Raw genomic sequence first — 25,229 nt, 5'->3', positions numbered from 1 at the left:
TTTCGTTTTTTGAGTTGCTTCGCAGGACGGATTTCCCTATGGGCTTGCTTCGCAAGACGGAAACGTCTTGCAAGTTTGTTTCCTTTGTCTTGCAAGTTTGTTTCCTTTTTCTTAAAACTGTGCATTCACTTCGAGGAGCAACTCATAGCACGCGGTGTGGTAGCCTTTTTTGAGGTTTTTGAAGACTTTGGTGATTTTTGAAGCTTTTCCAAAGTCCGTGCTTCGCAAGACAAAAAAATCGCAAGACGAAAAAACTCGCGCAACAAATTAATTTCGTCTTGCGAGGCACCACTGTATTATCCAGAAACATATCATCCTTATTCCCCCCATTTTTCCTCCCTCCCCCTCCCTCCCCCCACAGAACCACCCCACCCCCACCCCCCGACTTCCCTCAGTTCCAATCTTTGATTTCTCTAAAAATGCTGTTTTCTGCATGTTACACAGTTGTATAGATCCTCAAACTGTTTAGCTGATTATTATTAATAAAAAGTTTGTGAATGCTTATTCAGAACCAGCCAAGGAGTCCAGTTCGCTTTGTTGCGTCTTCAGATACTTTGTAAAAGGTTCCCATTCATCTTTAAAGTCACAGTTATCCTTGTCCTGTAGCTTGTATGTCAGTTTTGCCAGTTCTGCATAGTCCGTCAATTTTTCTTGCCATGATTCTTTAGTTGGGGTTTCTTCAGTCTTCCATCCTTGTGCTATTAAAACTCTGGCGGCCGTTGTCACATACATGAAGATGTTTTCATGTGCTCTTTGACTCTTTCCCCCCTGCCCCCACTCAGGTGTATGTGCTCAAGCTCTCAAAGATGGAGTTCTTGCCGTTCCATGCAGACACTGAGATTGGACAGACCTTGGAAGTTCCACTCAGGATGTACCACGTTGAGAAAGAGACGGGGGAGACCATCGCCTTCACGGACTGCTCACTCTTACCCCTGGACGTCGGCATGGATAAGCAAGGAGTGTTTGCCCTGGATGAAGCGGGTAAGAGGGCAGCTCTCTTCACTTGTTCCCTAACATAAATGGGCAGCCGGTCCTCTCCTGACCTCCTGTTTTAGGCCTCATCTTCACTAGGCATTTAAAGCAGTACTGCGCCATGTTAAACGGTCATGGCTTCCCCCCAAGAATCCTGGGAGCCTGTGCCATTGTGTGGGTGGGGCCACAGGGGCAGTTGCCGTGGGTGCAAAATTCTTAAGGGTGCAAAATTTCAAAAGAAAAAGAAAGTAGTAATGAAATCCACTCTTGACTCCTAGTATATTTCACTGAAATATACTCGGAGTCGAGAGTGGATTTCATGCTCTCTCTTCAGCTCATAGTGGTGAGGAGGAAATGGAAGTTCCCCCAGCATGTCTGCTTTATATACATTATTTACACAATGAGCCCCACGTGATTGGCTAATTCCAAGATTCTCCTGTAGACCAATCAGGTTGCAGATTCACTTCCACCTGGAGCTGGATTGGATGGCTCCTGTGGACCAATCAGACTGCTGCATTCTGGGTCCTATTGTTCTAGGACCAATCAGACTGCTGCATTCAACTCAGTACATAACACCTAATAATAAATGAAAAATAGCACACCCTCCCCCTCACACATATCCCAATGTTTGCATGGGCAGACTGAGGAGCAGATTCGGGGGACGGCTGTTTGCTAGGGTGGCCTCCCCACAGGCTTTAGAAGGACACCCACTCTTAACCAATGCCCCATTGTGCTCTCCACCGTACTCCACAATCACGGGGCACTGCAATTGCCCCTTGGGTGGGTTGCCGAGCTCCTTCGTTGCAGTTCTGGAGTTGGTTGACAGATCAATCGCTCTTCCTGTGCAGTTGTGCTCTTGTTTGTTAGGTAAGCAGAAAGCTGGGCCACAGTTCTGCTCCACCATCCATCTAGCAGCCAAGTCTCTCGGCCATACGCTGGTGACAGCCAGCGCCACCATCTACGAGGAGTATTTTGACACGAGTGCCACCTTTGCTGCTTATGAACCGCTCAAGGTGAGGAAGCACCAACTCTATGGTAGTAGTGGGTGGAGGGTGGTGCTACACCCTCCATTGTTCTGCCCGGACACTGAGGTCCAGCGCCGAGGGCCTTCTGGCGGTTCCCTCGTTGCAAGAAGCCAAGTTACAGGGAACCAGGCAGAGGGCCTTCTCGGTAGTGGCACCCGCCCTATGGAACACCCTCCCATCAGATGTCAAAGAGAAAAATAACTACCAAACTTTTAGAAGACATCTGAAGGCAGCCCTGTTTAGGGAAGCTTTTAATGTTTAATAGGTTATTGTCAGCATCGCCCTTGAGCCAGTGCACCAACTGGACTCATGCACTTCAACCCCGACTGGGCTAGGCGAGCTGGGTAGCACTGCCAGCGACCACCTTTCTCACAGGAGCAGGTCACCGTGCTGTGGACTCACAGCTTAGAGCTGAGAGCACCAGATTCACTTGCACAATAATACAGTCGTTGCGCAGCAGAGTTTTGCAGAGTCTTGCAGAGTATAAACCACTCGGAGAGCAGCTCTGTAGAATATCTTCCTTTTATTCTATAGCTACAACTATGATACAAAACTATATACAGAGCTAAAAGATCTAAGCATAAATCAATGCTACACTGAGAGTCTGCAGCTGCTCTTAGCAGCAACCTTATCTCTAGACACGATCTCTAACACTCTCTCTCTCCCCGATACACTGACTGACTCACTCGCTGACTGATTCACTCACTCACTAAGTAGAAAGCAAAACATTGCTGCTCCTCTCTGCAGAATCAGCAGGCTCCTCAGGAGATTCTTGGATATGGGAGGGGTGAAATCTCCTCAGTTATTGTATTTTAGTGTTTTGTTGGAAGCCGCCTAGAGTGGCTGGGGAAACGCAGCCAGATGGGTGGGGTATAAATAAATTATTATTATTATTACTATTACTACTACTACTACTACAGTTTATTTCTGTTCTCTCTTTTGAATTCCCTTTGCGTTGTTGAGGGAAGGGCCACAGCTCAGGGATAGAGCATTTGCTTTTCTTGCAGAAGGTCCCAGATTACGATCCCCAGCAGTAGCATCTACAGGTCGGGCAGGGTCTCTCCCCTGCCTGAAACCCTGCAAAGCCACTGCCAGTCAGTGTGTAGACAATACTGAGCTAAATGGTCTAGTTCAGTATAAAACAGTGTCCTTCATTTTGATGTTCTTTGTCTGCAACCTTGATCTATCATCTTACTAGTTTCCTGGGAACTAGGGGTGAGAATGGTGGTTAGAAAGCACAGAGCTCCCTATTGGAAGACTTACAGGTGGGGAACCAGGGGTGGGGGGTGGGGTCCTTGGGTCAATTCTTTGCAGGCCAAGGCAGTGTTAACTCCTTTATATAATGACTAGGCTGTGAACCCTGTGGAGGTGGCTTTGGTGACCTGGCATTCCGTGAAGGAGATGGTGTTCGAGGGAGGGCCCAGCCCATGGGTGTTGGAGCCATCCCGCTTCTTCTTGGAACTCAGAGTGGAACATAAGGACAAAGTCCACGTGGTGGAGGTTCGTTTGCCGGCCAAGAGGAAGCAAAACCAGTACATTTATCGGATCACATGCTTGGAGCTGGGGGAACAGGTAGGAGGAAGGTGTGTGCATATTCTCTCCCCCCCCCCCCCGCCCAAGACGTTAACAGGCAGCTAGATTGGTGATTGGGTGCAGCTGCCGAGACCACATAACACTCGTCTTGAAAGACCTACATTGGCTCCCAGTACGTTTCCGAGCACAATTCAAAGTGTTGGTGCTTTGCTTTAAAGCCCTAAACGGCCTTGGCCCAGTATACGTGAAGGAGCGTCTCCACCCCCATCGTTCTACCCGGACACTGAGGTCCAGCTCCGAGGGCCTTCTGGCGGTTCCCTCACTGCGAGAAGCCAAGTTGCAGGGAACCAGGCAGAGGGCCTTCTCGGTGGTGGCACCCACCCTGTGGAATGCCCTCCCACCAGATGTCAAAGAGAACAACAACTACCAGACTTTTAGAAGACATCTGAAGGCAGCCCTGTTTAGGGAAGCTTTTAATGTTCCATGTATTACAGTATTTTAATATTTTTTGGAAGCCCCCCAGAGTAGCTGGGGAAGCCCAGCCAGATGGGCGGGGTATAAATAATAAATTGTTGCTGTTGTTATGAAACGTAATGGCCGATAAGGAAAGGCACAGCCTCCATAGCGCTGGTGCGTCTTACAGAAAACAGCACTATGATAGCTTAATATCACAGATATTAATATCATAGATAGAGAGCCAGTGTGGTGTAGTGGTTAAGAGCGGTAGTCTCGTAATCTGGGGAACCGGGTTCGCGTCTCCGCTCCTCCACCTGCAGCTGCTGGGTGACCTTGGGCTAGTCACACTTCTCTGAAGTCTCTCAGCCCCACTCACCTCACAGAGTGTTTGTTGTGGGGGAGGAAGGGAAAGGAGAATGTTAGCCGCTTTGAGACTCCTTCGGGTAGTGATAAAGCGGGATATCAAATCCAAACTCTTCTTCTTCTTCTTAATCTGTGCTTGGCTTATTCTCCCTTCCAGCTGTGTTCACCGTCCACAGTGATGCCCCCTTTCCAGATTCAGTAGTTAGGAGATTTCAGCGTTTGTCTCTCTTAGGCTAACGCTTTAAACTGACCCTGTCCAAAGGCTCTGGTTACATCTAAACTTTATGCTTGGCTACATTTGCAAAGCCTGCTGGCTGACAACCACTCTTCCTCTGCTGCTTCCCCAAAGGTGTTTACGTTCCAGGTGGGCAATCATCCGGGCGTGCTAAACCCCAGTCCCGCTGTGGAGATGGTGCAGGTGAGGTTCATTTGTGCCCACCCTGCCAGCATGGCCGTGACACCTGTGTATAAGCTGGCAGCTGGCACTCCGCCTTGCCCATTGCCTCAGCACCACAAGCAGCTGGTAAGTGTTCCGGGAAAAGCTGGAAGTGCCACTGAAGCACCTCAATGCGCTTCATTTGTTTGGGAATCTTGGGGAGATGTTGGACAGCCTTTTTTTGGTTTTTAGCCAGAAATTGGGCTCAGAAAGTTTGTATAACTGCAAGGAAAGTCCTTGTAGGGAAAATAGATAGATAGATAGATAGATAGATAGATAGAGTTTAAACAGTGCTTTTTCTGGGAGCACTCAAGGGTACGCAGTACCAGCACCGCTTTTCCAGAAGAAAAGCACTGGATTTTAATATATATCTTTTAAATACAGTTGTACCTTGGATCTTGAACACCTTGCGACTCAAATGTTTTGGCTCCTGAATGCCACAAATCCAGAAGTCAGTTTGTGAATGTTTTTTGGAAGCCAGAAGTCTAACACTGCTTCTGCGGCTTTTGATTGAGTGCAGGAAGCTCCTGCAGCCAATCGAAAGCCGCGCCTTGGTTTTTGAACATTTTCGGAAGTCAAACGAACTTCTGGAACGGTTTCCGTCCGAGAACCAAGGTACGACTGTATATTAATATTTTGTTGGGAGCTGCTCAGAGCGGCTGGGGCAACCCAGTCAGATGGCGACATCATCATCATCATCATTATTATTATTACTGTTACCAGCTTTTGTTATCAGGGTTTTATCTTTCTTTAATAGACCAAAGCTTTTAAAACAGAATCAGTCTAATGGACCGATCAGTTAAACATGGTATGTAATCTTCCAAGGTGTCACCATCGGTGCCTTTCAAGTTCTTCTGCCCTTGCTTTGCAGGGCTTCTGTGCTTTGGCACCGTAGATCACAAAGATGTGGTCCTTTCCCAGGTGCATCTCGCACGCCGTTAAATGCATGCTGCCACCGGTGTCTTTTGGGATGCCTTGCAGGTCCCCGTCTCCAGTTTGAGGAACACCGTTTTGGAGCTAGCTCTCTTTGACCAGCACCGGCGGAAGTTTGATAACTTCACCTCCCTAATCCTGGAGTGGATATCGGCCAATCAGAGCCTCGCTCACTTCGCTCTACCGAGGTCCATGCAGATGGTACCGAAGGATGATGGGACTGGACAGACCAGGCTCCACGGTACGACTCGCCGTTGCACTTCAGCAGAGAAACCAGTGGCTACTAATCAGGATGCCTATGTTCTTCCTCTGCTCCCGGAAGCAGTAATACGCCTCCGAAATAATGCCTGTTGCTGGGAATTGCGCATGGGGAGGGTGGTGGTGTCCTTGAAGTCCTGCTTGCGGGTTTCTCATTGGGGCATCTGGTTAGCGACTGTGAGAACTGATGCTGGATTAGATCCAGCAGGCCCTTCTTATGTTCCCAGGCCCTTTAATGAAGAGACTGTCCAAGCCCCTGTAGCTAGAACTGCCAGAGCCAGTGCTTTTTTATTATCTCAGTCCTGCTTCCGCCGCGCAATTTGGAAACCACAGGAAAGGAGAGTTTCTGTTATTCTCACACCTGGCTTGCGGGTTTCCCACCTGGACTTATGGTTGGCTGCTGTGAGAACAGGATGCCAGACTAGATGAGCCACTGGCCTGAGCCACAGGGCTTTTTTTTACATCTTTAAATGGGTTATTAATTACCGTATTTTTCACTCTATAGGACGCGCTTTTCCCCCTCCAAAAATGAAGGGGAAATGTGTGTGCGTCCTATGGAGCGAACGCAGGCTCCTTGGCTTCAGCGATAGCAATGCGAAGCCTCCGAAGCGCAGTGGGAGCACTCCCTCCGCGCTCCGGAGGCTTCGCGTTGCTTTCGCAGAAGCCTGGAGAGCGAGAAGGGTCAGTGTGCGCAGACCCCTCCCCTCTCACTCTCCAGGCTTCAGGGATAGCCGCCTGAAGCCTTCGGAGCGCAGCGTGAGTTCCCACTGCGCTCCGCAGGCTTCGGGTTCCTTTTGCTGAAGCCGGGAGAGCAAGACTCTACTGGCTTCAGCAGAGAGGGAGAGCTGTGCAGCGCCCCTTCAGTCAAGCAGGACGAGAAATGGAAGGGGCTCCGTTTCTCCTGCCGCTTCGCTGAAGGGGCGCTGAGCAGAGAGGGGAAGATTTTTTTTTCTTATTCTCCCCCTCTAAAACAAGGTGCCTCCTATGGTCGGGTGCGTCCTATAGAGCAAAAAATACGTTTTGTTTATTGCACTTACGTCACACCTTTTTCTTCAAGGAGCTCAAGGTGGCCTTGCATGGTTTCCCCCCATTGCTTTTCTTGAGCCAGTGTGGTGTAGTAGTTAAGAGCGGCGGACTCGTAATCTGGTGAACTGGGTTCGCTTCCCTGTTCCTCCACATGCAGCTGCTGGGTGACCTTGGGCCAGTCACACTTCTCTGAAGTCTCTCAGCCTCACTCACCCCACAGAGTGTTTGTTGTGGGGGAGGATGGGAAAGGAGAATGTTGGCCACTTTGAGACTCCTTAAAGAGAGTGAAAGGCGGGATATCAAATCCAAACTACTCCTCTTCTTCTTCTTCTTCTTCTTCTTCTTCTTCTTCTTCTAGAAAAAAAGGTGCCGGTACTCACCATTTAGTAGTAGTTACTCCCCAAAACAACAACCCTGTAGGGTAGGTTTGGCTGAGGGGCAGTGAGCTTCATGGCCAAGTCGGGATTTGAACCCTGGACTTTCATGTCTTAATTCAGCACTCTAACCTTTACAATACACAGTAGCACTATCTCAGCTGCAGAAGCATCTGTCCTGCTGCAGCTTACTGGGATGAATTGGGGGGGGGGGGTTGGCATGGTGCAAACACATCTGTAGGAGTGCTGGATTGGTTCCATGGGTGTGTTTGCACCACACTGGCCTCCCTGCCACTTCTCTCCTCTCCCTCACAGTAAGGGAGTCCCAACTGCCAGGATGATAGTGTTGTTATGAGCCAGTGTGGTGTAGTGGTTAAGAGCGATGGACTCGTAATCTGGTGAACCAGGTTTGATTCCCCTCTCCTCCACATGCAGCTGCTGGGTGACCTTGGGCCAGTCACACTTCTTTGAAGTCTCTCAGCCTCACTCACCTCACAGAGTGTTTGTTGTGGGGGAGGAAGGGAAAGGAGATTGTTAGCCGCTTTGAGACTCCTTCGGGTAGTGATAAAGCGGGATATCAAATCCAAACTCCTCTTCTTCTTCTTGTGGCTCCGCCCCACTTGGCAAGTCCCCTTTTGCTCATCCCTGTAATTTTTTAAAAAATAAAACTTACTGTATCTCAGGTGCAAGAATGCAATCTCTCTCACACCTATGTAAGAATGGCAATTTTAAAATACATTTGTTTCAATTTCTGCTTCCTTTTTTCTCCCTCCCTCCCTCCCGATGCCGTGTCTGCATCTGTTTTGGTCCCAGGACACCAGCTCCTTGAGGTGCGGCAGATCAAAGGGACGGTGTTGATCTCCGTCAACTTTGTGAAATATTCCGAGAGAGGGAGCCCAAGAGTGAGTGGAGGGAAAGATTGTTCCATGGAGAGGGCGTTGTTGTGCTCGGGTCCTTGCTTGGAGGTTTTTAAGCAGAGGTTGGGTGACCATCTGCCCTGGATGCTTTAGCAGAGATTCCTGCACTGCAGGGAGGTTGGACTAGGTGACACTCAGGGTCCCTTCCAACTATACAATTCTATAAGCACGGTATACATATGTAAGAACTGCACTGGCTGCCTGTTTCCTACCAGGTGTTACTGAAACAGTGGAACCTCAGCTTTTGAACGTAATCTGTTCCGGAAGACCGTTCGACTTCCGAAACGTTCGAAAACCGAAAACTGAAAGCGGAAGCTTCAATACAATAGGGAAACTCAGAATGGGAGCCGCCTATCACGTTCGGCTTCCAAAAATCGTTCTAAAACCGGAGCTACTTCTGGGTTTTCGGTGTTCGGGAGCAGAAATGTATGACAATGGAGGTGTTCGACAACCAAGGCTCCACTGTAGTATATGAAGCCCTTAACAATTTACCTATCAGATCACCCTTCCCCATATATTCCCACTTAACTGCTCTAATTTGCAAACAGGCACTGTTACAGATGCCATGTATTTTTTATTATTATTATTATTATTATTATTATTATTATTATTATTATTATTATTCCCTGACAGGAACTCAAAGCAGCTTATAGAAAAAAATTGCCTGGTCTGGTCTTGAAAACAGCAAAAAGCCATGGAAGCAGGGGATCAGGGGCCGTAGAGTGCCAACGCCTCAGTCAAGACCAGAAAAGAAACAATTGCCCTCTCCCACATCTCACAATATGATTGTCTCGTCAGAACCACCACCCCCTCAAAAAAAACACCCCAGTTTCCCTGAGAAAGGAGAGAACACCTTACTGCCTAAGCTTCTCAAGACGTTTTGCAATGGAAAAGGGAGAAAACTGCACCTGGGCTCTCTATCCTATCAGCTTTGGCGCCATGAGAAGGGATACCTAACGTGCCAGATTAGCTGCCCCATCTGAGTCCCCCTGGGTTGCAAGTATGTGTAGGGGAGGTAGGCACCAGAACTCATCCAGTATCACATGCAGTTAGTTAGTTACCTGCTGCTAGATTTCATAAATACTTGTAATACCTGTCCCACATTTGTAAGAAATTTATCTTTTAGTGCAGCAGCACTCAAACTTTGGAACTCCTTGCCTCTTGACATCAATCAGGCACCTTCACTGTGCTCTTCCCCAGCGGCTGCTCAAAACACTTTTGTTTAGGCAAGCCTACCCAGAACGTGGCGCTGTGGGTTAAACCACAGAGCCTAGGACTTGCCGATCAGAAGCTCGGCGGTTCGATCCCCGCAACGGGGTGAGCTCCTGTTGTTTGGTCCCAGCTCCTGCCAACCTAGCAGTTCAAAAGCACATCAAATGCAACTACATAAATAGGTACCGCTCTGGCAGGAAGGTAAACGGCGTTACTGTGCGCTGCTCTGGTTTGCCAGAAGTGGCTTAGTCCTGCTGGCCACATGACCCGGAAGCTGTACGCCGGCTCCCTCGGCCTGTGAAGCGAGATGAGCGCCGCAACCCCGGAGTCGTCTGCGATTAGACCTAATGGTCAGGGGTCCCTTTACCTTTACCCAGAACGTTGACATGTGTTTTAATGAGGTTTTAAGCTTATTGTTCATTTTTATCGTTTCTGAAGGTTTTAAATGGTTTTTAACACACCCGCCCACCAATAATGTCGTCATTCCATTCTTTTTTGCAAATCCCTCTTGAGCTTTTCCCCTACCGTCGAGTGGCATAGGAATTTCGTGAAATAAATAAATAAATGCAAAAGGGTGTCGAGAAAGTGGGCAGAAAGGTGTTTTTTCTCCTTCATTGTACCCGAAAACCTGGGATCATCCAACGAAGCTGACCGTCAGGATATTTAGGAGAGACAAAAAGGGACGCCGCGAGGCGGTCAGCTTAAAGCGGCTTTAGAAGGGGCTTAGACAGATCCACGGAGGATAAGACGTATCAGTGGCTCCTAATCAGTATGGCTGTATTACCTCTAGTATCAGAGGCCTGCGTCTTGCTCACGGGCTTCCCATCCACATCTGGCTGGGCCACGCGGAGAGCAGTGGCCATTGGGTCTGTCCCAGCAGGGCTTTTCCTTGGTTCTTCTTGGGTGTGCACAGATCTGTTTCCTGCAAGAAAAGAAAAAGGGCACAGGTTTCCGTGGCGCTGGCCTGCCTTCTGCGGAAACACCCCGAGGCAGCATTTCTTGCCCTTTCTGCACACAGGAGGTCTCTAACTCCCCTGCCTCTGCCACCGTGGAACTCATGCTGGTCGAGGACGTGACTGTGGTTCCGGATAACATCACCGTGTACAACCATCCCGACGTCAAGGTAGGAGCCAAGGAGCTGGGTGTGGGTCAGGTGGTGAGGAACCCTGCTCAGACCAGGGGCTCTTCGAGGAGAACTTTGGCAGAGGCAAAATGGGGCAACGGTGACCTTTGAGTAAAACAGAGCAGTCCCAGGTAAGCCAGTGCTCTGTGTGGCAACATTGAAATGGTTTTGTGGTCCTGGTGTGGTTATCCCGCCCCCCTTCTGCTTTGCCTAGGAAGTGTTTGCGCTGGTGGAAGGGTCCGGTTACTTCCTTGTCAACAGCAGTGCACAGGAGATGGTGAACATCACTTACCTGGAAACAGAGAGCGCCATACAGGTGAGTGTCAAAGTGTGCTGCTCTGTGAGCCTCTATGAGGAGAGACAGCTAGGGCTTCAGGACCTCCTGCCAGCTATTCTTCCCCTTCTCTTAATTTGATAATATATAGGCTAATCTTCCATATTATTGCTGTTGTTAATTATTTTTCTTCTTATTACTATTACGTTGTGAACTGCCCTGACATCTATGGATGAAGGGCGGTATACAGATTTAATAAACAAACCAAAAATAGTAAATATTATTAGGCAAGCCTACCCAGGCATAAGCTTTCATTGTGTATACTTGTACAGTGGTGCCCCGCAAGACGAACGCCTCGCAAGACGGAAAACCCGCGAGATGAAAGGGTTTTCCGTTTTGGAGGCGCTTCGCAAAACGAATTTCCCTATGGGCTTGCTTCGCAAGAAGAAATGTCTTGCGAGTTCCTGCGGGTTCCCCCCCCCCTTTTCCTAAGCTGCTAAGCCGCTTATCAGCTGATCCACTGATAAGCTGCTTATCAGCTGATCCGCTAAAAACCGCTAAACCGCTAATAGCGCTAATCCGCTAAGCTGTCAATGGGCTTGCTTCGCAAGACGAAAAAACCGCTATACGAAGAGCCTCACGGAACGGATTAATTTCGTCTTGCGAGGCACCACTGTATTTACATCTTACCCATCGTATCAGTTGTTGCTTTTGAACGATAAATATTTTACACTGTTTTGTGTAATCTACTTAGACAGCTTGTTTTCTTTCTTTCTTTCTTTCTTTCTTTCTTTCTTTCTTTCTTTCTTTCCTTCCTTCCTTCCTTCCTTCCTTCCTTCCTTCCTCCCTCCCTCCCTCCCTCCCTCCCTCCCTTCCCCTTCCCCTTCCCCTTCCCCTTCCCCTTCCCCTTCCCCTTCCCCTTCCCCTTCCCCTTCCCCTTCTCCTTCTCCTTTTCCTTTTCCTTTTCCTTTTCCTTTTCCTTTTCCTTTTGGTTTAAGCAGTCTATACATTTTGTAAAGCAAAGTTTTAACCCTGTTCTCCAGCCGAAAAATAGCTCTCGGGGGACTTGCAAGCATCAGTGGTAAGACTGGTTTAAGAGACAAGACACAAAAGGAAAAGGGACTCAGAGGGAGGAGGCAAAAAGAAAAAATCAAGCTCTGGCACAATTTCTTACTTTACGGAGTTCCTGTAGTAACCAAATTTATTTCAAAAGCCAAAGGATCGGGGACCTGCCATCTCATACAGCCTGACAAGTGATGTCGCCTTTACCCTGCGAGCGACTGCTCCTGTCACTTTCCCTGCAGGTGGTTCCTGTCCTTCCTGGCTCTTTGACCTTGGAGATCTACGACCTGTGCCTGGCCTTCCTGGGACCTGCTACAGCCTACCTTCGCATCTCCAATATGTACGAGTTGGAAGTGGATCTTGTTGATAAGGTATGATGAGTATGCGTAAGCTGGCCGGAGGGGTGTCAGAGGGCGTGAGCGGCCGCTGGCTGCGTAGCCTGGATTTGCAGAGATTTGTGAGAGAGAGTGGGTTTCCCTTTGCACAGGGCCGCTACAAAGGGAACACATACATCACCTGGCAGATAGATAAGATAAGATAAAACTTTACAGTGGTACCTCGGGTTACATACATTTCAGGTTACATAAGCTTCAGGTTACAGACTCCGCTAACCCAGAAATAGTATATTGGGTTAAGAACTTTGCTGCAGGATGAGAACAGAAATCGTGCTTTGGCGACGCGGCGGCAGCAGGAGGCCCCAGTAGCTAAAGTGGTGCCTCAGGTTAAGAACAGTTTCAGGTTAAGAACGGACCTCTGGAACGAATTAAGTTCTTAACCCTAGGTACCACTGTATTCGCATGAGCCAATGGCCATAGCAACAGTAAAACATTACAGTATACGCAGAAAAGGAAATTTGATATAAGAGCACAATTTAAAGTCCTGAATCGGCAGTCAGTGAGTGGCCCTTATTCTGATTGCCCCAGCTACGAACCTAGCAACCTTTGCTGTTATCTGCTCATCACCTGGCAGCGGGACGGGTAGAAACCCTGTAGCCTTGGGGAGCGCGGTCCCTGTGCCACACACACTGAATGTTACTTTGTCTGACTCCGCATCTCAGTCCTCTTGCTTTTCTGCTGGAGGGGGCTGGAGTCCCAACAAAATCTGGAGGGGCACTGGGTTATGTGTGAGAAGAACCGCGGCTCAGTGGTTGAGCATTGGCTTTGCACGCAGAAGGCCCCTGGTCCCATCCCAGTGGTATCTCCAGGTAGGGCTCTGCCTGAAACCCCTAGACAGCTACTGCCAGTCAGTCTACTGAGCTAGATGGACCAAGGGTCTGATGTGGACTAAGGCAGCTTCTGATGTGCCTGCTGTATGAAGAAGATAAGAAGGCCCCTGCTGGATCAGACCGTCTTGGTCTCACAACAACCAACCAGATTCCTCTGGAAAGCCCCCAGGCAGAATAATAATAATAATGAGCAGGTGGCGCTGTGGGTTAAACCACCGAGCCTAGGACTTACCGATCATAAGGTCGGCGGTTCGAATCCCCGCAACGGGGTGAGCTCCCGTTGCTCGGTCCCTGCTCCTGCCAACCTAGCAGTTCGAAAGCACATAAAAGTGCATAGATAAATAGGTACCACTCCGGCGGGAAGGTAAACGGCGTTTCCGTGCGCTGCTCTGGTTCGCCAGAAGCGGCTTAGCCATGTTGGCCACATGACCCGGAAGCTGTAGGCTGGCTCCCTCGGCCAATAAAGCGAGATGAGCACCTCAACCCCAGAGTCGGTCACAACTGGACCTAATGGTCAGGGGTCCCTTTAACTTTTACTAATAATAATTTATTATTTATACCCTGCTCATTCCAACAAAGTAGTACAGTAGTCTGTTAAACATTAAAAGCTTCCCTGAACAGGGCTGCCTTCAGATGTCTTCTAGACGTCTAGTAGTTGTTGTTCTTTTGGACATCTGGTGGGAGGGCGTTCCACAGGGCAGGTGCCGCTACCGAGAAGGCCCTCTGCCAACCTCAAGAATCAGCAGCTGGTATTCAGAAGCATCGCTGCCTCCAACCATTGGAGGCAGTGCGTCGCCATCATGGCTAGTAACCCTCGACAGCCTTCTCCCCCATGAATTTATCTAATCCTCTCTCGAAGCCATCCAAGTTGAGGACACCCTGGAACCCTCTGCCTTCTTCCCCAGATTGAGGTCGGAAAATCGGTGCTGGTCTCCGTGCGCGTCCTGGGACATCACCGGTACCCTTTCCGGAGTAAATACTTTGTCTACATGCGGCTCCAGCTGAGGGCAGCCTCCCCTATTGTCACACTGACGTAAGTGCCCTGCGTCTCCTGTGCTTTGACTTCTGCTTCTTAAGAGGTCATCTTTGGGATTGCAAGGCATTCTCCTTCCCTGCTCTCACACTCCACCCAAACAGTTGAAACCCACAAAACTGTCAAAACTTGTCAAAACTGCAAGGGCCGTAGCTCAGTCTGCCTTTTTTAAAAGTTAAATCCCCAATTGCATCTCCCGGCCGGGCTGGGAACGTCCCCTGCCTGAAACCTTAGAGAGTCCCTGCCAATCATTGTAGGCAATACAGTGGTACCTCGGGTTACAGATGCTTCAGGTTACAGACACTTCAGGTTACAGACTCCGCTAACCCAGAAATAGTACTTCGGGTTAAGAACTTTGCTTCAGGATGAGAACAGAAATTGTTCTCCGGCGGCACGGCAGCAGCGGGAGGCGCCGTCAGCTAAAGTGGTGCTTCAGGATAAGAACAGTTTCAGGTTAAGAACGGACCTCTGCAATGAATTAAGTTCTTAACCAGAGGTACCACTGTAGTAAGTGAGACAAACTGATTCCATATGTGGCATATTCCAACGTTCCTTTTTAATGCAGCTCTTTATTCAGAACTGTGAGGGATCTTACTTGATTTTTAGGAAGTCAGGCTAGGCATGTCTTCCGTCCGAAACTCCTGAGAACTGCTGCTGGCCACTGTAGAAAACACTGCACTAGATGGAACAGGGGTCTAAGATAGCATCCAATGCTCCTTTTAAAATCAGGTCATTATTCAAAGCCATGAGGTCTGGAATCTTGCTTTATTCTTTAAGAGAAGGAGCAGTACAGAAGGTCCCAGATTCGATCGCTGGTGTCTCTGGGATGGCTGTTGCATGTTTGACAAGCCCTTCCCATGGCAGCCACACTGAAAATGGCAGCGCTGATCCCAGGCAGGGAAACTCTTGTTGTCAAGCAGCCGATCTTTCTTTTTTGTGAGCTCCGTCATTTGTCTAGTGTCATGCCCAGGACAGTAGCTGTTCAGCAATGTGAAGATGGGTGCCAGAGACCAGCCTGAAAATCAGCATGGGCTGTCCTGGTGCCCAGGTTGGACAAAACGCAACCATACCAAACCTCTCCTTGCAGGCTAATGGAGGAAGTGGGTGACTATTCCGAAGTCTACGTCCTCCGAGCCATGGCTGTGGGGCAGACAAGTTTAGTGGCCGTGGCCTGGGACAAAATGGGAGTCAAATTCACCTCGGCGCCTCGGAAAGTGGAGGTAAGGAATTGCAGCCGCTGCGCTGTCAAAAAACCTAGGCACATAGGAAAAACGGTTTGCAAAAAACGTCTCCTGTGGTTTTAGAACCAGAGGTGTTAAGAACTTCATGCGCAAGTTCTGTGAAATGTTCTTTTGGCCCTGGCTGCAGATTTGAATGAAAAGATAATGGACTCTCTGGCACAACCTTCTCCCAGCCTGGTGCATATTATAGTTGTTCTTGAGTACAACTCCCAGTATCCCTGACCACTGGCCGTCCTGGCTGAGGCTGATGGCAATTAAAGTTCAGCAACGACAGATTGGGGAAGGCTGATCTTGTGTGTGTGTGTGTTTAAAGACAGCCTCAATTCCCACGTGGCCAAATTTGACTGCTGTTGTGTTTTGCCAGGTCTTCCCACCATTCAAGCTCATCCCAGAGAAAATAACCCTCATTCCACACAACATGATGCAGGTAAGTTCAGAGTATCAGTTGGATGAAACCATCCTATTGGCTATCTCCCTCCCTCTCTCCCTCCCTCCCTCCCTCCCTTCCTTCCTTCCTTCCTTCCTTCCTTCTTTCCATGGCATAGGTTACCCTGAGATGAGTCACTGCGCCTACAGGACCATGTCAGTCGATGCAATTCATGTTTCCACTGGAGGAGAGCAGATCCAGGCTCCATCTCTACTATATATTTTAAAAATTATTATACTCCTTAACACAGCTCCAAACAGCATTTTGGATACTGTGGTTTGTTAAGAGTGCTGAGAGTTCTTAGGCGACCCCCTGTTCTCCCTCACAGAGCTGCAACCCCCAAAGTTCCCTGAGTTAAGGGTTTGTTTGGTAAATCACTCTGGAAATTGTAGCTCTGGGAGGGGAAGAGGGGAATCTCCTAACAACTTTCAGCACCCTTAACAAATGACAGTTCCCAGGATTTTTTTTGAGTAAGCCATGGCTGTTTAAAGTACTGTGGTACTACTATAAATATATAGTGTAGACTGGACTACATTTTCAGACCTGTCTTCTTCCCAGTACCAAAGGTATTACCTTGGGGAGCTATCCAAGGTCCTGGAGAGCCTCCTTCTTTTTTTTATTTATTTATAAATATTTATTAAAGTTTTTGAATACAAATACACAAATAATAAGCAATCTTACTTCCAACACAACGTAGTTTCATCAATTCTTTGGACTCCCTCACGTCTCCCGCTCCCATTTACATCGTTAAAAGGTTTTTCCAAGCAAATTATCAACTTGTTTACGGTCTTATATCCAAGGTCCTGGAGAGCCTCCTTCTTGCCCCTCATCCTTGCTACTGGGTAATGAGCTTGATCCAGTGCCACCTCCCTTCCTTGGGAGCTCTCCCAGGTCCTGAAATGCCTCCTATACAGCGCTGCTACTACAAACAGGGATTGGGAGAACAGTGACCCTCCGGATACTGTTGGACTCCAACTCCTAACAGCCCCAGCCATTGGGGCCTGGAGTCCAACATCATTTATGGAGGGCCACATACTCCCTGTCTCTGCCTTACCTAGAACTTCCACTTCTCCTTTCTGCTTGTAAAGCAGAGTTTTTTCTGCCCTTTCATCACAGATTTAGATAACGTCACAGGGAGGGCAGGCCAGCTTGTTCTATCAGTTAATTCAGTTACAAATTCATTAGCAAACTGCCTAGAATTGATTTTGCATGATTAATCAGTTTCTCTGTTTAAAAATTGACCACTTTTATCACCCCTTCCTAGCCTCCTGTCATATCTGAAGCAAACAGTAGGGATTCTAGTACACGACATACATTAAAAGCACATTACCTCCCACAAAGAAAGTTTGGGACAGTAGTTTGTTAAGGGTGCTGGAAATTGTATGACATGGAGGGATAAACTACCATTTCCAGGACACTTTGGGGGAAGCCATGTTTCTTAAACATATGGTGTGGGGTGTGGGGTCTAATTGCCTCTTACACCTGGCTTTGATTGGTAGGTTGTGGGGTCCTAAGCAAAGTAGACCCCTCAAATCTGAGGTTTCCCCACTCCTTTTTTTTAAAAAAATAACTTGTTTATTCAAAATTAAAACAAAACATATTATCCAGAAACATATCATCCTTATTTCCCCCCATTTTTCCTCCCTCCCACACAAAACCCGCCCACCCCCCGACTTCCCTCAGTTCCAGTCTTTGATTTCTCTAAAAATGCTGTTTTCTGCATGTTACACAGTTGTATAGAACCTCGAACCATTTAGCTGATTATTATCAAATAAAAGTTTGTGAATGTTTATTCAAAACCAGCCAAGGAGTCCAGTTCGCTTTGTTGTGTCTTCAAACACTTTGTAAAGGGTTCCCGTTCATCTTTAAAGTCACAGTTATGCTTGTCCCGTAGCTTGTATGTCGGTTTTGCCAGTTCTGCATAGTCCATCCATTTTCTTGCTATGATTCTTTAGTTGGGGTTTCTTCAGTCTTCTATGCTTGTGCTACCAAAACTCTCGCGGCCGTTCTCACATACATGAAGAGGTTTTTCAGCTTTTTTGGTAGATCTTTCCCTACAATCCCAATAAAAAATGCTTCAGGTTTTTAAACAAATGTTAAATGGAACCTTTTCTTCAATTCGTTGTATATCATTTCCCAAAATTTTTCAATGACCTTACAATCCCACCACAGGTTTCCCCACTCCTGATGTAGGCCAGGATCCCCTCTGTGATAGACTGAGGGAGGGGGGCGTTGTTCCCAGCTGGTGGCAGGGTGATGCCAGGATCCAGGAAGCTTCTGCCTCCTTCTTCTGATCTGCTGCAGGTGATGTCAGAGGGCGGCCCACAGCCCCAGTCCCTCATTCACTTCTCCATCAGCAACCAGTCTGTGGCCACAGTTAACGGAGTGGGGCAGGTCCTGGCCAAGGCTGTGGGCACAGCCACAATCCTCGGGACCATTCGGGCTGTCAACGAAGACACAGGAAAAGTCATTGTCTTTTCACAGGTACTTCCTCCTCCTTGTTGACGTCAAATGTTCACTTGCTCCTCTGTAATCTGAAACTTACGACTGCTTTCACCATTTAAATTCTTTCCCCTCCGCTTGAAACCATGAGGCCCCTAGCACCTCCCTCAGTCTCTATAGGTCCCACCAGTGCCAGATTTAGGTTTGATGAGGCCCTAAGCTACTGAAGGTAATGGGGCCCTTTATATGTCCAGCTGTCCTTTGTCAAAAACAAATTGTCACTGTTTTTTTTGTGTTGGATATAGTGGGGCCCTAAGCTATAGCTTGTTTAGCTTATACGTAAATCTAGCACTGGGTCCCACCCTGTGTCCTGTTCCTTGACCACACTGAGAATCGGACTGGCCTGAGTCTGGCTTCCTTGATTGTTGGGAATGAGCAGTCAGTGCCTTAAGGAAGTGTGAACATTTCATGACTGTGGGTGGTTTCCTGGGTGAGCTGTTCATTGGCTGAATGGTGTGGGTTCTGAGGTTATTGCTATGCTAAGGTGAGTGAGAAACAGCAGCTTGGAACTTGGATTATTATTGTTTATTAAATGTATTAGCGGCTTCTTTTGCCTTAGCAACTCAAGCGACTTACAATATTTTAAGCAAAAAAACATAAAATAATACCAGCATTAAAAAATCCAAAAGGCAGTTCTATTTTTTTTAACAAACTACATTAAAACATCTCTCCCACACAAAAAGAAAGGGATATGAAACCTTTTCTTTATTGGTAACTTCCTGGGGACTGTATTTCAGTAGGAGGTGGGGCCAGAAGCAAAAGTGGGCAGAACAACGAACACAAATTACAGTGGTACCTCAGGTTACGAACTTAATTCGTTCCGGAGGTCCGTTCTTAACCCGAAACCCATTTCCATTCTCATCCTGGGGCAAAGTTCTCAACCTGAGGTACTACTTCTGGGTTAGCGGAGTTTGTAACCCAAAGTGTTTGTAACCCGAAGCGTTTGTAACCCGAGGTACCACTGTACATCTTTTTGTACAGCAGGCTAGTTTCTACACACACATACACCCCCCTTCCTATTGGTTGCTCCATCCAGTGTTGCTTCTGGCTCTGCCCACCGCTGCCACAAGATCCCCAGAAGGTTGCCATCAGGCTGAAGAAGCATCTGATTCGGCCAGACGCTCCATAGCGTTTTTTGTTTGTTGCTCCTGGAACTTCACAGGTCCCAAGTGTGGGGTGCACATGGCTCCCCCAGCGGCTGCCAGTCCACTTGTCAGCCTGCCGCAGAGGAGCCCCCAGCTGGGTAATCTTAGGCAAACTGGGCCTTTTCTTCTGGTCTCCCTTCTGCCTTTCCCCCACAGGACCAAGTCGACCTGGAAGTTGTTCAGCTACGAGCAATAAGAATCCACGCTCCTGCCACCAGGCTCATTACGGGGACCAAGGTAGGTCTGCCCTATAATCACCAATGGGCATCTTCTCTGTGGATATATAAGCCAACTAAGTTCTACTCAGAGTCACGTCTCTTAATGTCAGTGGCCCTCCCCGGCGTAGGACTCGCATTGCATGCAACCGAGAGATAGGCATGGCTGACTTCTCCCTCCTGAACTGAGCCCATGTTAAGGATCCCACCCCAATTTGTTTTATTTTACTTCAACAAATTGCATATTGCAAATTGTAGTTGTCTCTAAGCGGTGTACAGGGGACCCAATACATGTTTTTTTTAAAGAGTTTAAACTGTAAAATCAGAATCCAGTTAAAAAGCTTGCTGGAATTAAGTTAAACAAGGGGGAGTAGAAAGGCTGATCTCCTGGAAGGAGAGCTCACCGCTTCCAAAGTTATCCTGTTCCATGTTAGTGATGGTTCTAGGGGTTGCTCGTGCGTAAATCGGCGCCACACCTGGCTGGGTTGCCTGAGTGAACCTTTTCTGTCCGGACAGCCACTCGCCCGTGGCTGTCTCAGTCGCTGGCAGAATCCGTCAGTGGGTGTTTCTTGAACTTCTTCCAGCAAAGAAGCTCTTTGACGCCTAGTCTCCGCCTACTCTCCCTGCGCGAAAGCCTTCTGCGCAAGGAGGGTGTGGGCAGCGGAGGACCCGTGCTCTCCCCACTGGTCCCCGGCGAGGAGTCGTGGGACCGCCTCGCCGACTCCCCCATCTGCCCCCCTTCTCCACTAGTGCTACGCTGATTTCCTTCCCCAGAAGATTGGCTGCTTCTCCCCATCCCGGGACGCTCTCCGGAATCCCTCTGGAGCCCTCCCTCTCCCTCTGGCTCCGATGGCAGTTCCCTGACAACGTCATACGTCTCTTGTATGTTAGGACAGTCCTCCTAATGTTTATTTCATTTATTTCAACTACCTGCCACTTAATTGCAACCATCTTTAGGTGCTGTACAGGTAAAACAACAATACAATAACTAAAAAAGAAGAAGTTTCATTAAAATGCCTGCTGGTTGTTAAAAAGAAAAAAAAGATTTTGGTAGGTGCTGGAAGCTCAACAGAGGAGGAGGCCTGTCTGAGCTGCCTCTCAGCTGAGAGGGAATTACAGAGAATCGGGTTCCACAATACTGGGTGCAAGGCTGCTGGTGAACATGAGCTTGTGCATCTGACCCATGCAGGGACCATAACAGTGACTCCGCCCCAAGAGCTCTGTGATTGGGCAGGGATATAAGGGACCAGGCATCCCTTGAGGCAGCATACATGTGTTGGTCTCCGTGGTAGGACACGTCTCTTGCCCTGAGAGGACCAAAAGCTGGGAAGTAACGAGTGACGCTTTCCTTTGTAGATGCCTGTTTATGTTGTTGGCCTGACCAGCACTTTGACTCCATTCTCCTTTGGGAATGCCGACCCAGCGCTGACGTTCCACTGGGCGATGAGCAAGCGCGATGTCCTGGACCTCCTTCCCAGACACTCAGAGGTATGGATCCGTCCCTGGGGATGCACTTCAACTCTCAGCCACTGTGGGCTGCATCCAGCGTTGGTCCTACTGAACCTCAGCCAGTGCCCACTTGATATCATACCTACAGCAAACACAGGGGGCGGGTGCTCTCCCGGGCAGCAGCTTCCTCCTCCTCCTCCTCCTTAGTCTCACTGTTGCCCTTGTGGAATTCAACAGAGAGCAGGGCGGAGGACAAAACTAGAATGAGTTGGTGTTGCCTCTCATTGCCTCCAGCGCCACCTACTGGCCAGCTCCTTGTCTTCCACCCCACCATTCTCAATGGGCACTGGGCACCGCTGGATCCTCCCATCCCTTCTCTCCCGGAAGCCTGCAGCTCCTTCCCTTCTCTCTCAGGTTTCCCTGCAGCTTATTCCGGAAAGTAACTTTGCCATGGTCCTGCACACGAAGGCAGCTGGGCGGACGAGCATCCAAGTCACGGTTCAGGCTTCGGATCCGGATGCTGGGCAGTTTGAAGGACACCTCTCCGAGCTCTCGGATGAAGTACAGATACTAGTAAGCGCCCCCTTCAGGCAGCCTCGTCCTTTTTCACTGCTGCCAGTCCTCTGCTGCGTCTGGCCATGCCAGCCGTTAACGTTAAAAGCAGGGCCCCTTCCTTCCCAGCCCTTCCTTCCGCCTGCAGGATCCTTGCTCTGTCCCTTACAGGTCTTTGATAAACTGCAGCTCTTCTCCCCGGAGTGCTCCGCAGAGCAGATTCTGATGTCCATGAACTCGCAGCTCAAGTTACTCACAAACAGGTAGGGCAGGGAAAGGGGGGAAGTGGCGGGTGGGTGGTAGCGATGATGATGGGGAGCAAAGACAAAGACTCCACTATTAACTTGAAGAAGTAGAAGCACTACAGAGATGCTAATTTGCACCTAATAATAATAATAATAATTTATACCCCACCCATCTGGCTGGGCTTCCCCAGCCACTCTGGGCAGCTTCCAACAAAATATTAAAATACAGTAAAGCATCAAACATTAAAAGCTTCCCTAAATCTTCTGCTTTCAAATTGTCTCCAGTATGGGGGGGTCGGTCAGTCAATACTCCATCATTTTTTTGCTTGCCTTAAGGCAAGGGGGTGCGGGAGACCTCCCTCCTCCACCTGCAGGCCAGATATAGCCCCAGCATGATGTTATCCACCCCTCTCAGCGATCCTGGCACACACTGTCTCTCTCTCTGCTGGGTAAATAATCCCACCTTCCAGCTAGGATTGAGTAAGGTGATTTTGATTGATTGGTTGGTTGGTTGGTTGGCTGGTTGGTTGATTGATTGCCTCCCCCCCCCCCACATATATATATATATATTTATATATATATAAATATATATATATATATATATATATATATATATATATATATATATATATAAATATATATATTATATATATAATATATATATATAATATATATATTATATATTATATATAAATATATATATATATATATAAATATATATATATATTTATATATATATATATAAATTTTTATTAACAGGCCAATCACATCACATTATTCAAATCACATTGGTTCCAAATTATACAGCCAAATTTTAAATTTTTAAAGGTACCCATATATCAAGCTCCGCACGAGTCCAAAATTCCGGATAAGTCCAGACATCACTTATTTTACTGCATTAATTGATCAGTTCTATCCAGTTCAATCCGGATAGTCCTTTATTTTTTCCCATCTTGTTGTAGTCGTACATTCCTTTCTTTGCGATCTCTGATGATGATTGCCTTCCACATATATATCTGAAGGTGGTGTGCAAAACACAATAAGCACAGCCGAAAAACTGGACAGCAGCAGATAGATTTAAAAGCAGTACAAAGCGGACCCCCCATGCCAATCCAGTTGGCAAAGCTTGGCAGAACAAAATGTTTCCCAGCCGCTTCTGGAAAGTGCAGATAATGGGATGCCTGCCGAAATTGCGTAGTCCACCCTAAATTTGACAGCCCCTCCATCCTTTATGGCAGTTGCCTTCTAGCCTGTGCGCCCACCTTGGGCTATAAAACATAACTGGTCCAACCCCCTCCACCTGCCAGCCTAAAGAGAAGGGATGGTGACTTTTCTTTTCTCTCCTAGGGACGGGGCAGCCTTTGTGAACGCTCAGATCCTGCAGTGCTTCCCCAACTCCTCTGTCATTGAGGAGAACAGGCATGGCCTCCTCAAGGCAGGAGCTGTCACAGGCACTGCGGTGCTGGAGGTGACAGCCCTGGAACTCTTCGGCGTCAACCAGACTGTCATCACTGGAGTGCGGGTAAGGGAGGCTCTGGGAAGAGGTGGTAGTGGCTGCTGTGGATTCCGCGAATGCTCCAAGGTAGGAGGTCCCTGAACGTCATGGGCAGGGGCTGGAAGACTGAAGGGGAGAGAATGCAGTGCTGGATAAGGAGGGTTGCTATGCTCTACCTCCACATTTGGAGGTGAAATTTCTGAAGGCCAGTTGTTGGAAACTGCAGGAAGAGAGAGTTGCTCATGTGTTCGGGTTCTGCTTTAAGGGCTGGACTATAGATAGGCCATTGGCCCAATCCGGCAGGCTCTTCTTATATTATAAAGTTGCCAGGGAGTGAAGCAGATGGCAAGACAAGGTACACGTCTTGCGAAAAGAATGTCGCACTAAAGCGCTGGAGCATCTGTCAGCTTGCTTAAAGAGGACCGCTTACACCTGGGACAGGGAGCTTGCAACCTCCAGATGTTGGTAGGTAGGACAACAGATGGAATAGTAAAGAGTGCTGTTTGTCTCCAGTTCAATCCTCAGTGATATGGAGAAGATCTTTTCTCTGGTTCGGATCGGTCTGCAGTGCTTAATGTAGCTAAATTCGCAGTGAAGGCTGCTCAGCTTAGACAAGACAGTCTGGCCTCCCTTGAGATCTAAGATTCTGCTTTTTCATTGTATTGGTCAAACTTCTGTTTTTATGAGCAGTTCTTATGTTTATTTTTATGTCCGCATCTATCGGTTCGGCTACACCTGGCATTTGCTTTCCTTACAAGTGTATTTGAGATGAATCAGTTTGAAGTCTCCAGGTGTGGTGACTGAAAAGGAAAAAACTGATACATCCTTTCCTTCCCCCCCCCCTCCCAGGTGGCCCCGGTGTCCTACCTGCGCTTGAGCAGCGCCCCCAAGCTCTACACGGCCAGCCGGGTGCCCCTGCGTGCGTTTCCCCTGGGCATGTCCCTCACCCTCGCCGTTGAGTTCTACGACAGTACCGGGGAGAAGTTCCACGCCCAGAGCACCCAGCTTCACCTGGCCTTGAACAGGTGCGGCTCAGGAAGGCACGCTTGGGAAAGGGCCGCGTGCCACATCGTGAACATGGCTTGCTTGGAAAATTACCACTCTCCATCTTGTGGAAAGTCCTTTTGGGAACTTGAACATTGGCCACTTCTGTGGTCCAGGATGTGTTCATGCAACAAAGTAAGCAGGCGCAGTCATCACAATGGTCTGGATAAATGTCGGGATGACATCTTAAGTCATAACAAAATAAAAAAATTCCTTCCAGTAGCACCTTAAAGACCAACTAAGTTAGTTCTAGGTATGAGCTTTCGTGTGCGTGCACACTTCACATGAAAGCTCATACCTAGAACTAACTTAGTTGGTCTTTAAGGTGCTACTGGAAGGAATTTTTTTATTTTGTTTTGACTATGGCAGACCAACATGGCTACCTATCTGTAATCTTAAGTCATATCCAGCCTATATGACCAGGGCTTCATCTGCTCAGTACATTTAAAGGAAACTGTCATGACTTCCCCCAAAGAATCCTGGGAGATGTAGTTTGTTTAGGATGCTGAGAGATGTTAGGAGACCCTGCATACACACACACATTTCCCTCCCAGAGTGGTTTAACAGTCTGTCCTTCTGATCAGGGAACTTTGCGAACTGTAGCTCTGTGAGGGGAATAGGGGTCTCCTAGCAGCATCAGTGCCTGTAATGGTTCTAGGGGTTGCTCGTGCGTAAATCGGCGCCATGCTTGG

The 25,229-nt window shown here is 48.2% G+C and overlaps 1 protein-coding gene across 1 annotated transcript in view; it reads left to right on the top strand.

The window, feature by feature from the left end:
• Window positions 1-25,229, top strand: part of NUP210L (nucleoporin 210 like) — a 53,045-nt gene that overhangs the window by 14,226 nt on the left and 13,590 nt on the right. The window contains exons 13-31 of the mRNA XM_081840811.1: window positions 783-981; window positions 1,840-1,985; window positions 3,348-3,569; window positions 4,699-4,872; window positions 5,767-5,959; window positions 8,190-8,278; window positions 10,524-10,628; window positions 10,843-10,944; window positions 12,207-12,335; window positions 14,095-14,222; window positions 15,310-15,442; window positions 15,828-15,890; window positions 18,195-18,374; window positions 19,694-19,774; window positions 21,109-21,240; window positions 21,616-21,774; window positions 21,925-22,016; window positions 23,346-23,520; window positions 24,343-24,518. Of these exons, the coding sequence (XP_081696937.1) occupies window positions 783-981; window positions 1,840-1,985; window positions 3,348-3,569; window positions 4,699-4,872; window positions 5,767-5,959; window positions 8,190-8,278; window positions 10,524-10,628; window positions 10,843-10,944; window positions 12,207-12,335; window positions 14,095-14,222; window positions 15,310-15,442; window positions 15,828-15,890; window positions 18,195-18,374; window positions 19,694-19,774; window positions 21,109-21,240; window positions 21,616-21,774; window positions 21,925-22,016; window positions 23,346-23,520; window positions 24,343-24,518 (2,678 nt within the window). The remainder of the gene's footprint in view (window positions 1-782; window positions 982-1,839; window positions 1,986-3,347; window positions 3,570-4,698; window positions 4,873-5,766; window positions 5,960-8,189; window positions 8,279-10,523; window positions 10,629-10,842; window positions 10,945-12,206; window positions 12,336-14,094; window positions 14,223-15,309; window positions 15,443-15,827; window positions 15,891-18,194; window positions 18,375-19,693; window positions 19,775-21,108; window positions 21,241-21,615; window positions 21,775-21,924; window positions 22,017-23,345; window positions 23,521-24,342; window positions 24,519-25,229) is intronic.

The sequence above is a fragment of the Podarcis erhardii genome, assembly GCF_964252035.2.
Source record: "Podarcis erhardii genome assembly, chromosome: 15".
NCBI classification, from domain to species: Eukaryota; Metazoa; Chordata; class Lepidosauria; order Squamata; family Lacertidae; genus Podarcis; species Podarcis erhardii.
The sequence above is the reverse complement of the archived record's forward strand: the minus strand, read 5'-3'. Positions and strand labels throughout refer to the sequence as shown.